General features: G+C 42.8%; 1 protein-coding gene across 1 annotated transcript in view; it reads right to left on the reverse strand.

The window, feature by feature from the left end:
* Nucleotides 1-340: 340 nt before the first annotated feature.
* Nucleotides 341-14,443, reverse strand: part of NRP1 (neuropilin 1) — a 171,481-nt gene continuing 157,378 nt past the window's right edge. The window contains 6 exon segments of the mRNA XM_048510770.1: nt 341-4,290; nt 4,293-4,544; nt 6,931-6,987; nt 8,042-8,135; nt 8,986-9,257; nt 13,478-13,660. Of these exon segments, the coding sequence (XP_048366727.1) occupies nt 4,214-4,290; nt 4,293-4,544; nt 6,931-6,987; nt 8,042-8,135; nt 8,986-9,257; nt 13,478-13,660 (935 nt within the window). The 3' untranslated portion in view covers nt 341-4,213.

The following is a 14,443-nucleotide window of genomic DNA, read 5'->3' on the forward strand; positions in this document are numbered from 1 at the left end:
AACAGCTTATCTGCACACAGAAATCTGTTTCCACATAAAGACTGCAAGTCTTTGTAGCAAATCCACACGGTTAGTGGTCTGCATTACAATTGAGTTTCAATTTGACCTGAACATCTGATAACTAATGCCAATACTGGTAATGTAATGTGAGGTATTCAGAAGTGGATTTTACATGCAGAACTGATTTCAGAGCCACTTTGTTATATTCTGCGTGACAAGATTCTTTTTCTAATAAATGAGAGTCTCTACATCTGTTCTTGTTAAAAAATGCTTTTAGGAGGGCGAGCTGTTTTAAAACCAGCGCAGCTGTAAGCGTAATAAAAGTCATGGAGGTATGGGATATTTTATGAAAATGTTTAATTCAACTGTTTCTTTGGAATGTAGTAGTCATTGTTTGGAAATTTAAATTACAATTCAATCCTATGTGGTTTTTTTTTTCTTTAATGCTACTCAGTGTCCGCGAATACAAACGTCATTTAAAGTTAAGGCTTTGCTGTTCATTTTGAAATAACAATTTAAAAGTGTCATATTGTCATAGAAAATAAAAAATTTCTGTAAAAAAATTTGCACAAAGTTTTATGATTTTATAAAAACATGAAGCAATATTATACCAGTAAAAGGAAATCATTACACTACAGAAGATTTTATAGGTCTTTTTTTTTTGAGAAAGAAAAAAATATGTTATTTTTACACTTTCAAAATTATGAAACAATCTAAAACAATATAAACTGAACATTTTATAACACTGCCTTTACAAATTAATAACTTTATAAACATATAATTTTTAAATATATTTATCAGTGCAAGATACTTTTTTCCCCCATTTTAAAGTTGCAGTATCGTTTTTCCTTTGTCAACGGGCAGTTTTCACTCAATCCTTCTTTTGAGGAAATCACAAATCCAGAATCCTGATTTAACATGACGTGGCTGCATTGATGAGGGGTCTCCTTAGCTTGTCTGTGCGATTGACACACTTGGCTTTAGCTGTCTTTGCTGGCCTATCGGCTTCCTGTGCAAATGTCATCATTCCTGTCAGAGTGGTGCTCTGTAAGTAAACATGCCTCTCCTGGGTATTAAAAAGGCTGGCAATAGCAAGGTTTGGGAAAGAGCCAAAACAGATGCCAACCACCAAGCACGACTCTTGTATAACTTTGTTTCGCGGGTACGTACTGAAACGAATGGTGGATCCAGAGCAGCCAATGGACTGCAGCCAAAAACTTTTCCGTTCTAACTGGAACAAAACAAACAGCAGAGCTCCCACATCTATTAAAACCAATCGAAACATTTGGGTTTTTCCCCCCTCTCTCTCCGGTGGAGGTATGTACGTGTATGTATTCAGACCTCTATTCATACTAATAAGTTTTCATGTTGTCAGCCAGGAGCTTCTTGCGATATAATTCTTTGCATTTGCAACTTAAGATCCATGCAAGATCATTTAAAAGATTTTAGTGGTTTTAATATCTTCTCCAGCATTGAACATGGCATTTGGGGGGTCTCTGGAAGTGCCAAGCATGTTTTTCTTGGACTTAATGAATGCCAAATGGTAGAGCCTGTATTTCTCAAGGTAATTTGTACATGTGAGTTCATCACACGTTGAATACAGGATCAAGCTATTGCTTGTATGTGTGAACAAGTGGCAACAGATACAACTTTCACCTCACCAGGCATTGGCTCAAACACAATACTTTCCAATACAGAGAGTTCACATGTTTGTGTGAAAGTGATTAAGATTTAAGTCATCCAATAAGGAGGCAGTGTATGGATGAAACAATCCAAACATGTTCGGTCCATCGCTTCTCAGGTTCGTCCAAATGCTTGCCTTTGATTGGAAATTTACCCTTTTAAAGTGATGTTTGCAAATCTTAAGATGCTTATGTGACAAGCAAGGAGGGAACAGAGACTTGAAGATTGCAACTAACGTTACAGGAAACAAGTGCAGTTGAAAACTGAGCTCGATCTTCTCTTTGGGATAGTTAACTAGCAGTGTGTCCTAATTATTGTAAGGCCTGATTCTCATGTTGCTTTCGTCACGGTGAGTATTTAAGTTTAGAACAACCTCCTTTAGTGATCATTTGAATGTACCACACCCAGAGAAACTCTTGTTTTCCAGAGGATATTGGTGTGCAGTAGAACGGCGAGATTCAATTCCAGTATCACCTTAGAGACCAACAAGATTTTTGGGATATATGTTTTCAGGAGTCATCGTCTCTGATGAAGGGAGCTTTGATGCTTAAAACCTTATACCCCAAAAATATTTTTGGTATCTAAGGTGCTACTGGACTCTAGATCCCGCCCCCTTAAGAGTTCACTGTGATGTGGTAAATACCAACTCTCACCATGTGAGGGAGCCTTTTAGCAAAATATTTACCACACAAATAGAACATGGAGAAACTGCCTTGTAGTTACTAGCATTGTTGTGATTTACACCCTTGTGTTGCTTAGGGAATAATCTAATTACTAAATATATTGCATTTGTAGTCTGATTCTTTGTGCAGACATATTTTTCAAACATGAAGTCACCTGCTTCTCAAAAAAAAAAGAAGGGAAAATGAAGGGACAGTGTTCTGTTTTGGCCAGCAGAACTTTGGACTCTGGCCTGACACATTCTTACATTTAGGATTTCATTTGTGATATTTTAAGCCACTGTAATATGAATATGTATTAATTTTAATTTAGCATATCACGGTTGGCCAGGCCAACGCACCACCTTCTGTTTGTAGCAGCATTAGTGTAACCCAGATTAGCACAAACGTTTCTACGCAGAGGTGACCACCCTTATATTGGATAGCGTTGGTGGATGGAAAGAGCAACAGAAAATCCCTCATAGCTGTCCATTAATATGAATGCCTTCTATAGATTTTTTAAATAAAAGAAACAGCTTATATAATGATTTACTAAGATACTGTCACTTTATGCTGTCAATAAGAAACCCACAAAGTTCAACTTTGGAGAGTAAAGTTAAGAAAATCTCCCTTACCTTTTCCTTAAAACAAACAAACAAACACAAAGTCTAACAAAATCCTTCCTGCTGTTCCCAGCACATTAAAGCTGCATTTGTCTTTTCTTGATAGTGGCAAACGCCTTTGCGACAATTTACTCAGAGACAAAGAGCGAGAGAGCAAGCAGAAAGAGAGCGCTTGTATTTGAAAATACATTCTATCTGAAAGAACTCTAAAAGGAGGGGGAGAGATATTGCAGCTTTGTACAAAAATGGTCCAGAGGCATGAAACCGAAGTACAGAAAAGTGGAAGAATCAAGCCACCCAATTTCCTTAGCCCTTGCCTTCTCAAGATTTACTTACGCTAAAATATACTTTCTTGTTAGTCAGTGAGTCCTCGGGGTAAGTAAAAAAAAAAGAAAGGAAAAAGGTCAAGGTCTTTCACTGGAAAGAGACAAAGCTGTTGTCAATGTGAACACAATGAGAGGCATCACAAATAAAAAGGCACTTGAGAGGACATACACTAGCCAGTGCCAAGGACTCTTTGCTTTTGTTATGTTACAGTTGCAGGCCGTTCACTCCGTTTGCCGATTGTTTCTGAATGATGGCACATATTTCTTGTATGGAAGTCACAAGCACAAAGTTTAGTACAACACTGAGAAACACCAATAAAATTCTTAACTGTATTGCTTGGTAAACAGAGCTTGACACACTATACCAGTACTGAGGCGACAGTACTTCTCAAAAAAACACCCTAACCCTTTCCTTGCCTATGCACAACACAAGCAATTATACACAAATATAAATTCAGGAATCAACTAAGTCGCTGTTACTCCAATATATAGATTTTTTCTGGGCACCGAGCTACGGACAGCATGTTGCTCCAAAGGACCCCTGCCCCCACACATCAAAATACACTTTGTGACAGCATCTTGGATTTTTGCACAGTTAAAAAATAAAACATACTCAGAAAAGGAGAAGGAAACAAAAACTCGGGAAGGAGGGAGGACAGAAACAGAACAAAACACCCCCTCTTCAGCCAATCATACTTGGTCTCAACACCAGCATTTGATTATTTCAAATTAGAAACAGAAGTAGACTGTACATGATTCAGATTGTTTAACACAGATTGTTGTCCATGTCTTAGAAGATCTGGTACACTCACTGAAGCTCCTGAGAAAAGCTTGGCTCAGCGTCCCCAACGCAGTTTTCAGCCTGTACAGTAAAAGAAGATCCAAAGTTCCCCAGCTGCAGCTTGTGATATGTCCTTCTGTCTCAATTTCTCCAAAACTCTGTCAGCTGCTCTCGCACCTTCACGCCTCTGAGTAGGTATTCTGTGTGTTCAGTTTGTCTTTTTTCAACTTCACGCCGTCCACAAGTTCAAAATTGTAGTTCTCCAGGGCCGACAAGTTCCTGTCCGACATACCGTTGTGCCAACAGGCGCAGTATAGAATGACTCCACAGATCGCCCCAAGAAGCACTCCTAATGCACTCATGGCTATGATGGTTATCAGAATGGGATTGAGAGTCTTCAACACGTTGCCTGTTTTCCGGGAGATGTTATCGTTGTAGGGTTCTCCGTTTTCATGGTACTCGGGCGTAGACCCTGCAGTGGAACATAAAGGGGCACCTGTGAAGTGGGGGGAAGTGCCTTTCATGTGAAATGAATGTGAGAAACAGAGAAGGCGCTTACTGCTTCATATGGAAGCTGAATGTTTGCAGGGGCAGCGGATGATAGTTTGGTATGTTGCTGAATAGTTAAAAGCCTCTTTATTTCTGACGCAGGACCTTTTATTACTTTAAAAATACACTGTATGCCATGGAAGAGGACTCTGAGGTTTTAAAGTCATTTCCTACATGTGAGTACATTTTCATAGCTTCCATCCCATTTGAATGGCAGGCTGACACTTCTGTTCATGATAACTGTGCATTGGTGGGAACGATACAGGGCACAGTTGTTTAAAAATGCTAGGTGCATGCATTTTTGAAGCCTGTTTTTAAGGAGAATATTCTTCAGTAGAACGATCCAGTGATCGTAGTAGGGTGGACCATCCACTAGCTTTAGAACACCTGCGTGACAATGATGAATGCAGGCAGCAATTGGAGGCTGCTTCCTTGGCTAAGGAAGGTAGGAAAGTTCTGTGCCTATGGGTAGACATTTAACTTAAATATTTATTTCCCACCTTGTTCCCCAACATGGACCAAGCCTACATACATCCTTCTCCGCTCTGCCATTTTCTCCTCTCAGCAATTCTGCAGGGTAGGTTTGGCTAAAAGTGCGCAACCGGTTTACAAGGTCACCCACTGAACATCCATGGCAGAGGGGAATTTGAACCCAGACCTCCCAGACTTTAGTCAGCCACTCTAACCACTGTATTGCTTGGTAAACAGAGCTTGACACACTATACCAGTACTGAGGCGACAGTACTTCTCCAAAAAACACCCTAACCCTTTCCTTGCCTATGCACAACACAAGCAATTATACACAAATATAAATTCAGGAATCAACTAAGTCGCTGTTACTCCAATATATAGATTTTTGCAGTGCAACTCTAAACAGAGTTACTCCCTTCTAAGCCTACTGAAGCTTATTTTTCACAGGACTAAACCAAACTGTTGCGTTGTGGCTTCTAGAATGGCTTTCAAGAGCCGTGCCAGTTTTTATTCAGTCAGCAGGGCTGTCTATCTATTTCCTTGTCATTTCTCTATGTGAGCACAGATTCTTTTCCCCCTTGAATGCAATAATTCAACTACTACCCAACACCCAATTTCAGCAGATAAATGATCTCCTGTTTTTCCAGTGGTTCCTGATCACATGTAGGCAGTCATGTAAAAGTCAGGTGTTGTGACTGCATGTACCCCCTCATCCTACATCCATCTCTGCATGCCCAAGGTAATGTATGCACTTGGCTAGGAAAGTTTCATGTTAGCAAAAAGTGATGCATACCAGAAGTGTGCTTGAAAAACCAGAGTACTGCATTGTTGGGAATCTGCTAAATGTATCCTGGAGAGCCAATGTGGTGCAGTGGTTGAGAAAAAGAAGAGTTTGGATTTATACCCCACCTTTCTCTCCTGTAAGGAGACTCAAGGTGGCTTGCAAGCTCCTTTTCCTTCCTCTCCCCACAACAGACACCTTGTGAGGTAGGTGGGGCTGAGAGAGTCCTGAGAGAACTGTGACTAGCCCAAGGTCACCCCGTAGGAATGTAGGAGTGTGGAAACACATCTGGTTCACCAGATAAGCCTCTGCCACTCAGGTGGAGGAGTGGGGAATCAAACCCGGTTCTCCAGATTAGAATCCACCTGCTCTCAAGCACGACAACATGCTGCCATTGTGTTGGATTCGGACCCGGGAAACCAGAATCCCAGGTTCAAATCTCCACGCACTCCATGGAAGCTTGCTGGGTGACCTTGGGCCAGTCACACACTCTCAGCCCTGACCTTGGCTAGTATTTAGATGGGAGACCTCCAAGGAATACCAGGGTTGTGACAGAGGCAGGCAATGGGAAACCACCTCTAAACATCTCCTGCCTTGAAAACCCTATGGGGTTGCCATAAGTCAGAAGTCTTGACAGGAATATGCTAAGTTTCTTTCTCTGTTTTGCTGTAGAATAACGCTGTTGATTTATAAGCATTAGAATAAACCCTTAGGTCAGATGCAGGGGAAACAAGTCCTCGGTCTGCTTTTCCATATAATGAGTACTGCTCACGCTACAGTGGATTCCCTAGAGAGTATCTGGAACGACCGTGCTGCAAAATCTACCTATTATAGCCATGCCTCGTCGTCTGTTGTCTGTCTGCAGTCTTAAAATCTCGTTAGAGGACTTTATACATTTTAAACATGCATAAAATTGAAAATGCACCTGTACGTGAGTAAATAAACTTTCCCTACATTGATAGGAGGGGTTTTATGGTAATGAGAATCGAAATCAGTTCACATCATACTACGATTCACATGAAAATCAAGCCAATTTGTAACTAAAGGAACACTTTACCTGTTTGATTAATATCTGGCTCCTCTTCAACTATTTCATTCCCGGCATCATTTGATCCTTAGAAAGCAGAGAGAATTAACATTGATTATTAGGGTTACAACCGCTGATTGGCCATCATGCTGGCAATAATGGTATTGAGAGTTTTTTTCTCCTGTCTTGGCGTATGATGTTGTCAGCTTGACGGAGCTGTTCGTTAATCTGGCCTCTCAAAATTAGCTAAGAAGAATTCCCCTCCCCCCCTCCAATTTGGCACAGTTTTTAGAGCTCTCAGCAGGAGGTTTCTGTTTCCTGAAAATGAAAATCAGTAGGTGAAATTAACATGTTTCATTCATTGTATTTATAATCTTTGAGGCCAGTGCTACAGAGCCATTTATCACACACAAGCAGCAGTTAACCACAAGGAGTAGTTCTGCTGGCTGAAATGAGCAATGGTGGATTTGAGCAACAAATGGTGGATTTGAGCAACAAAAACCTTTCATTTGAATTACAAGGCTCACAGTCTTTGACCAGGGCCTTGTCCATGAGTAGCCTCACCCCCCCACACCCCGAAATGTATGACGTTTACTGAGGAGAAAGCTTCTAAGGAGTTGAAGGTCTGACAGTTGCAATTCATCCTGGACAGCTTTGAAATAATTATTCTCTTCATATAAATAGATATTATGCCCCATTCTTAATATTGGCAACAGTAAGGCCCCTTCCGGACATGCACAATAATGTACTTTCAGTCCACTTTCGCAATTGTTTGCAAGTGAATTTTCCTATTTCGCACAGAAAAATCCAGTTGCAAAGTGGATTGAAAGAGCATTTTTCTGCACGTGCGGAAGAGGCCTAAGAGTGGAACTGGAGCAGGTGACAGCTGATCTGTCTCTTCTTCAAGGACTAGTCTGTTTACCAGTGGACCTTAAAGGTCTCGGGCAGGTTGCTTTCAGCCTGACTGCCTCATCGGCCTTCGAAGACATAAGCATTAAAAAGCAGTTTGCAAACTTGATAATTACAACGAACAGAATAAATCAATGAAAAGGACACAATATTTATTTACAGGTGTGCTGCAACAAGAAATTAATGACATTCTGCATCAGGTTTTCGTCAGCTCTTGGTGAGTGGTACTTACTTCTGCATTCCTCCTGTGCTATGTGGTTGTCAATGTTAATGTCATCCACTGCAATTCCTCCATTTCCTTTTCCTATTTCTCCTTCCACCACAACCTGATATAATTACATTACATTGGTTAGAGTTAATGCTCAGAAGCAAATCTTTGAGGTTCTTAGGCAAGCAGGTCACTTATAATTTGTTTCTCGTTTCTTAAAGTTGTAGTTTCTGAGTAATAAATGAGCAATAATAGTTGGTAAGTGAAGGTGAATCTCAGATATGAGATGAAATTTGTAAACTAGACTGGGCTTCTTATTTGGGAAATACCTGGAGTTTTTGAGGGGTGGGGCCTGACTGAGGAGGGGGTGGTTTGAAGAAGAATGAGCCAGCACTCTTAACCAGGTTAAGAGTGGTGGACTCTGATCTGGAGAACTGAGTTTGATTCCCCACTTCTCCACATGAATGGCGGGCACTGATCTGGAGACCTGGATTTGTTTCTTGCTCTTACACATTCCTGCTGGGTGATCTTGGGCTAGTCACAGTTCTTTCAAAACTCCCTCAGCCCTGCCTACCTCACAAGGTGACTTTTGTGGGGGGAGGAAGGGAAAGGAGCTTGTAAACCACCCTGAATCTCCTTGCAGGAGAGAAAGGTGGGGTATAAATCCAATCTTTTTCTTCTTCTTCAAGTGACTTTGGAAACCAAGGCCTCTTGCATTTTTTTCTGCTTAGTTCCCCTCATCAACACCTGTAGATGTGCAAAAATGTAGACAGCTGCTAAACCTTGGAGTTGGATTATTCCTTCACCTAGCCGCTATTCCTAATCCAGTCGACAGTGGCTTTCCATGTTTTTTTCCAGCTCTGAGATGGTTTTAATAGGGGGATGGAGCTGGGGACCTTATGCATGTAAAACACAGACATGTTCTACCACTGAGCCATGGCTACTTCAGACACCTTTTTTTTGCCTACCTGATAATGTTTCACAGATTTGTGGAGGAGGACACGTCCTTCTTTCCAGCAGTTCCCCTGATTTCCGCTCAGTGTCAAGAGGACTTGGTCATACTCTTCAGGTGAGGGATACCTTAGCTTGATTCGCAGAGTGCCAACATGGGGGCCAGACATATGGTACCAGAAAGTCATACAGTGAGCGGAGTTCTGTGGGTTGACGATAGGGCTGATGAGCCGGGCAACCTTGCCTTTTTGGTTTTCATCAGCTTGTGAGTAAATGAAATTGCCATCTCCTGCTGAGACAAAAAACACTGAATTAGAAATAATGGCCCACTATCAGCTATCTTGCCCCATATGTCCCAAATCGGAGGAAGAGCTGAGCGCAGAGGCAAATTTACTGGTGATCCCTGGCCCCTCAATGATGCGGCTGGCCTCCACCCGGGCCAGAGCCTTTACAGCTCTGGCCCCTGCCTGGTGGAACGCTCTTCCTCCAGCTACCCGGGCCCTGCGGGATCTTAATGAATTTCGCAGGGCCTGCAAGACGGAGCTGTTCCACCGGGCCTTTGGGGAGCCCGGCCGCTGATGCCCCCCCCACTTTCTAAAATCTGTGGACCCTGCCGTTCCCCCTCCCTCTTCTTTCCTCCCCCCCCTCTTTTCTTAGGGGACTACGAGTAGGACGCCATCGGTAATTTTGATAGATGCTGCATTTTAATGGGGGTCGATTTTAACTTATAGAGCCATATTTAATAACTATTTAAAAATTTTGATTTTATTTGTGCTCTATCTATTTGTTTGTTCGCCGCCCTGAGCCCTTCGGGGGAGGGCGGTTTATAAATATAATAAATAATAATAATAATAATATCTTGAGCCTGACAAGCATCAAGTGTTTTGAAACTTATCTGGCCCCTTTCTAAGCATTTACAGTAAAGGTATAGGCTTGGAAAAGACCTAAACATGCTCTGTGCGCTGGCCTTGTTATTTCCTTGGCAACAAGTCCAGATTCTCCAACCATATCCTTTTCTAGCAAAGTATGATGTAGCGTACAATCTTTCAGGTGACAGTGGAAGAAGCCAAGACAAGATTCGGGGGGGGGGGGGACACCTATTGTTGAATGGGCAGGATGAGCTGGGTGGACCATGTTGGAGATGTACATAAGCTAAATAATATTTTTAGTAAAGCAAATCCGGATGGAGAAGAATTAGGGGAGTCCAAGGATTTTGGGCACTTTCTTCACAATTTTAAGCTAGACCCAAAGTAAACATTTTGTGCTTTCAGCCTAATTGGTGCTTTGCTTTGTGCCAAGTCACTTCCAACTTACAGTGACCCTACAAATAGCTCAGGTCTTGAAAAAATAAAAGTACTATACCAACTCTGAGTGTGTACAGGAGATTGCATGTCTGGAATCACTCGACACGCAAACCACCTCACTCAAATTAATTTCTTTTAAATTAATTAAATTAATTTGTTTCCACATAAGGCTCCTAGCTTCGCCTTTGCTCTGACTTGATAGCTTTGCAGTCTCTCTGATGTGGACCATGTTCATGTTCTCAACATCTGAACTGTCTAATGGCAGCTATGGGTCTCCAAATGTAGAGCATTTGAAAAGGTGACGCATGTTGTCTGACATCTCCTAGCTCAGTGGTTCTCAACCTGGGGGTCGGGACCCCTTTGGAGGTCGAACAACCCTTTCACAGGGGTCTCCTAAAACTCTCTGCATCAGTGTTCTCCATCTGTAAAATGGATAAATGTTACGGTTGGGGGTCACCACAACATGAGGAACTGTATTAAAGGGTCACAGCATTAGGAAGGTTGAGAACCACTGTCCTAGCTGGTCTTCCCCTCCCCATTGCCCTGTCGATACACTCAGGCACTGAACAAGAGGGAAGACGCATCTCACATGAACATACATACAGCTGTCTTATCAAGTCAGTCTTGTCTACCCACTCTGGAATTGACTCTCCAGGGTCTCAGGAAACAAATTCACATTGTACTGTTGAAGGCTTTCGTGGTCAGAATCAACTGGGTGTTGTGGGTTTTCTGGGCAGTGTGATCATGGTAGCTTTGCTCCTAACACTTCACCTGCATCTACGGCTGGTGTCTTCAGAAGCGCGTCATCGTAAGATGCGTTTCCCTTCAAGGCCCAGTGCCTCTAAAGGCACACATCTTACCGTGACATGCCTCTGAAGATGCCAGCCATAGCTGCAGGCAGAATATTAGGAGCAAAAACCACCAGGCCATGGCCACACAGCTTGGAAAATCCAGATCATTTATTATTTGGTCCTTTTAACTGGAGGTGTTTGGGATCGAACCTGGAACTTTCGGCATGAAAAGCAAAGCAGGGGCTCTTCCACTACGCCGCAGCTCCTCCTTTTCATTTCCTACTGCCTCTGGGGCTTTAATGATATATTTATGAGCCGCCCTATATGCCAACTTTGGATGCTGTGCAAAATAGTGGAAGTCAGTTGGATGAAAACCAAGCGCAAATTTCCCAGCGGAATTCGACAACTTTTCTGTTCTGATCCCAGCTCCTTGTGTTATCCAGCATATCTGCTTACAGGTCTGGAATAATTCCCTGCAGTGCTTCTGTGAATGCCACAGCACACAGTGGCAGACTTGAACTTTCATCTACTGGCACAGTGATTCAGAGAGTTGTTAGAGCGTGGCGGAAGAAAAGAACAATCCAGACCCAAGACGTACCTGCCAAAACTTTTCCAGAGTACATCTTTGTAAAGAAAAAGGCACCTGAAGCTCTGAAACAAGGGCTTGGACAACAAAGCCCCGTTTAAGGAATCTCATGCACTGGTTGTAGTGGATTTTCTGGGCTGTATGGCCGTGGTCTGGTAGATCTTACGCCTAACGTTTCACTTGCATCTGTGGCTGGCATCTTCAGAGGTGTATCACAGAGAAAAGTCTGTTTCACACTGTGTCTAGTGAGAAGGGAAAGTTTAGTGGGGTATATTGTCCATGTTGAAGACAACTTCAACAAGAAAGAAGAGACTCTGAAAATTAACAAATCTTGGCTACCAGTACTTAAAAAATGGACTGATAACCCCACCCGCAATACAATGCACTCAACCACACCTTTGCATAGCAAGTTCCACCCAAACACTTGCTGATTGGTTCCCCACCCTGGGACATGGACAATATATCCCACTAAACTTTCCCTTCTCACTAGATACAGTGTGAAACAGACTTTTCTCTGTGATACACCTCTGAAGATGCCAGCCACAGATGCAGCTGAAACGTTAGGAACAAAATCTACCAGACCACAGCAACACAGCCCAGAAAACCAACCACAACCACTTGAATCTGGCCGCGAAAGCCTTCGACAATATCATGCACCCTTCCCCCTGCTACAGTGAGAGGACGCTGTGCCTGTCTCCAGACATGGGTGGCAAAGTTCAAATATTTTTCATTTCGAGAATATTATTGCAGCTCCAGGTCAGGAACTCTGCCGTCTTTGTCTTAATTAGAGCTCAACTTGTGCATGCCATTTAGATTTTGTCAGTCCTTGCCTAACGTGGCTTTTAACCTCCATTCAGTGTCAAATCCGTACTGAGCCATTTCATTTATTTTGCATCAATTTCCCCCCCATTATTGCAGCCTTCATTTCAGCTAGCTGCCGTTTGCTTAATTTGATGCCATTTATTTGTACAGGGCCATTTATAGTCAAAGTATTTAAAGTTCTTTTTCTGCCCCCCCAAAAACTAAATGCACTTGTCTTAAGATTCAATTGAAAGCGTCTCTAAAATTTAAGGAGCCCAATTTTGTCTAATTTCCTTGTCATTCTCATTAAGTAAAAAAAAAAAAGAGGGGGGGGGGTTTGTAGAAAGTGAAAACTGGAAGCGAGGGGGTCACTGCCAGCACATCTGACTTATTTGCATAAATGAAAAAGAGAACAATAATCCAGAGAAACGCAGGTCAGAATACGCCCTTTGCTCACTGGATGGTTTTTTAGGTGGTTGTTTGATCGTTGATTATTGAGGTAGGCTGAATTTTTCAAGTTGTAGTTACGCACTGTGTGATGAGGACTGTAATAATGCCTGAAGCTAATGTTATTTATTAATAGATTTTATAATGGATTTTAATTTATATTATATTTTTGTATAAGTGGAGTGCTATGTATTCACATGTACTCTGATTTTAAACTATTGGCTGGCCAAAAGGCCGTAACAATAAATATCTATCTTCAAGTTGTAGTTCCTTCTCAGTTTTGAGATCTTACCAATGAACAACGCCTACCTCAGAAAACCCTTTACAATATTTTAACAGTCACTTAATCTGGGTGTTCCCAGAAGAAGCCGTGTAAGTTACATAAGAGGCAACGGCTCCGTCCCAGTAATCTGAATTGAAGTTAAAAGGACACAGCCGTTTCGGTCAATGCTTATTTTAGAAGAACACAATACTTTTATTCATTTTCATGTAAAATGCCCTCAGCTGGCAGAGCTTTCGATAAGCACAGTGCTCCCTTTATTTCTACCTACAACTGATTCCGTTGTGAGCCCTACATTACCTGTGTGGTCTTGAATGGGCCCCGTTTTGCTGGTGAGCACAGCCCACTTCAGGTCCAACCGGCTGTCATGTTCCCAGTGGCAGATTGTCTTCTGAGAACTGTAGCCAAATTCACAGTTGAAGCCATATGCTGGCAGTTCTTCAGTAATTGTGGAGGGGAAAAGATGTATGCTGTTCTCTTTTCCTAAACGAAGCAAAATGTCAGTTATAGACAGTTCTGTTGCTTTTATATATCCACCCGATTTGCTAATAGGTCAAACACAATGGAAATCCCACATAACACTCCCCCCAAATTCTGTCATCTTCTATGGATTTTCCATTATAAAAATAGATCTGAAATCTCATGCCGGTTACTTTTTCTTTTTTGGTTTTGGTCGGACTGATGCAATTAATGAGCGTCACCGTGGTGTAGTAGTTAAGAGAAGCAGGACTCTAAATCTAGAGGACAGTGTTCGATTCTCCACACTTCCTCATGAAGCCTGCTGGGTGATCTTGGGCCAGTCACAGCAGTAGAATACCACTGCAGAACAGTGCCTAGGCACAATGCTCCCCTGCCACTGCTAATTTCCTTCTGCTGCTGTGGGGAGTTTGGTGGCTGGGGGGCAGAGGGAGTTTGACAGTGGGGGCAGGAGTGGGGAAGTTTGACCAGGGGCTGGGCACAGAGGGGGGAGAGAGGGAGGGGATGGGCTATGTGAGGCGGTGAGGAGGAAGGCTGACCAAGCCAGGGCCGGGGAAGCCAGCAGGCGGGTGAAGTGGTGAGCAGGATTGTACAAGTCTGGTGGGGGAGAGGGAGGCAGTGGGCGGGGTGGCAAGCTGTGGCCATTGGAGGACCATGGGGGGGAGGGGACAGAGAGAAAGAGAGAGGTGATGGACCATGTAAGCCAGGGCCAAGGAAGGTGGTGGGCTGGGTGAGCCAGGGCCATGTGGGATCAACGGGGGGTGGGGGAGGTGAAGAGCCATGGTGAGC

The sequence above is a fragment of the Sphaerodactylus townsendi genome, linkage group LG11, assembly GCF_021028975.2.
Source record: "Sphaerodactylus townsendi isolate TG3544 linkage group LG11, MPM_Stown_v2.3, whole genome shotgun sequence".
NCBI classification, from domain to species: domain Eukaryota; kingdom Metazoa; phylum Chordata; class Lepidosauria; order Squamata; family Sphaerodactylidae; genus Sphaerodactylus; species Sphaerodactylus townsendi.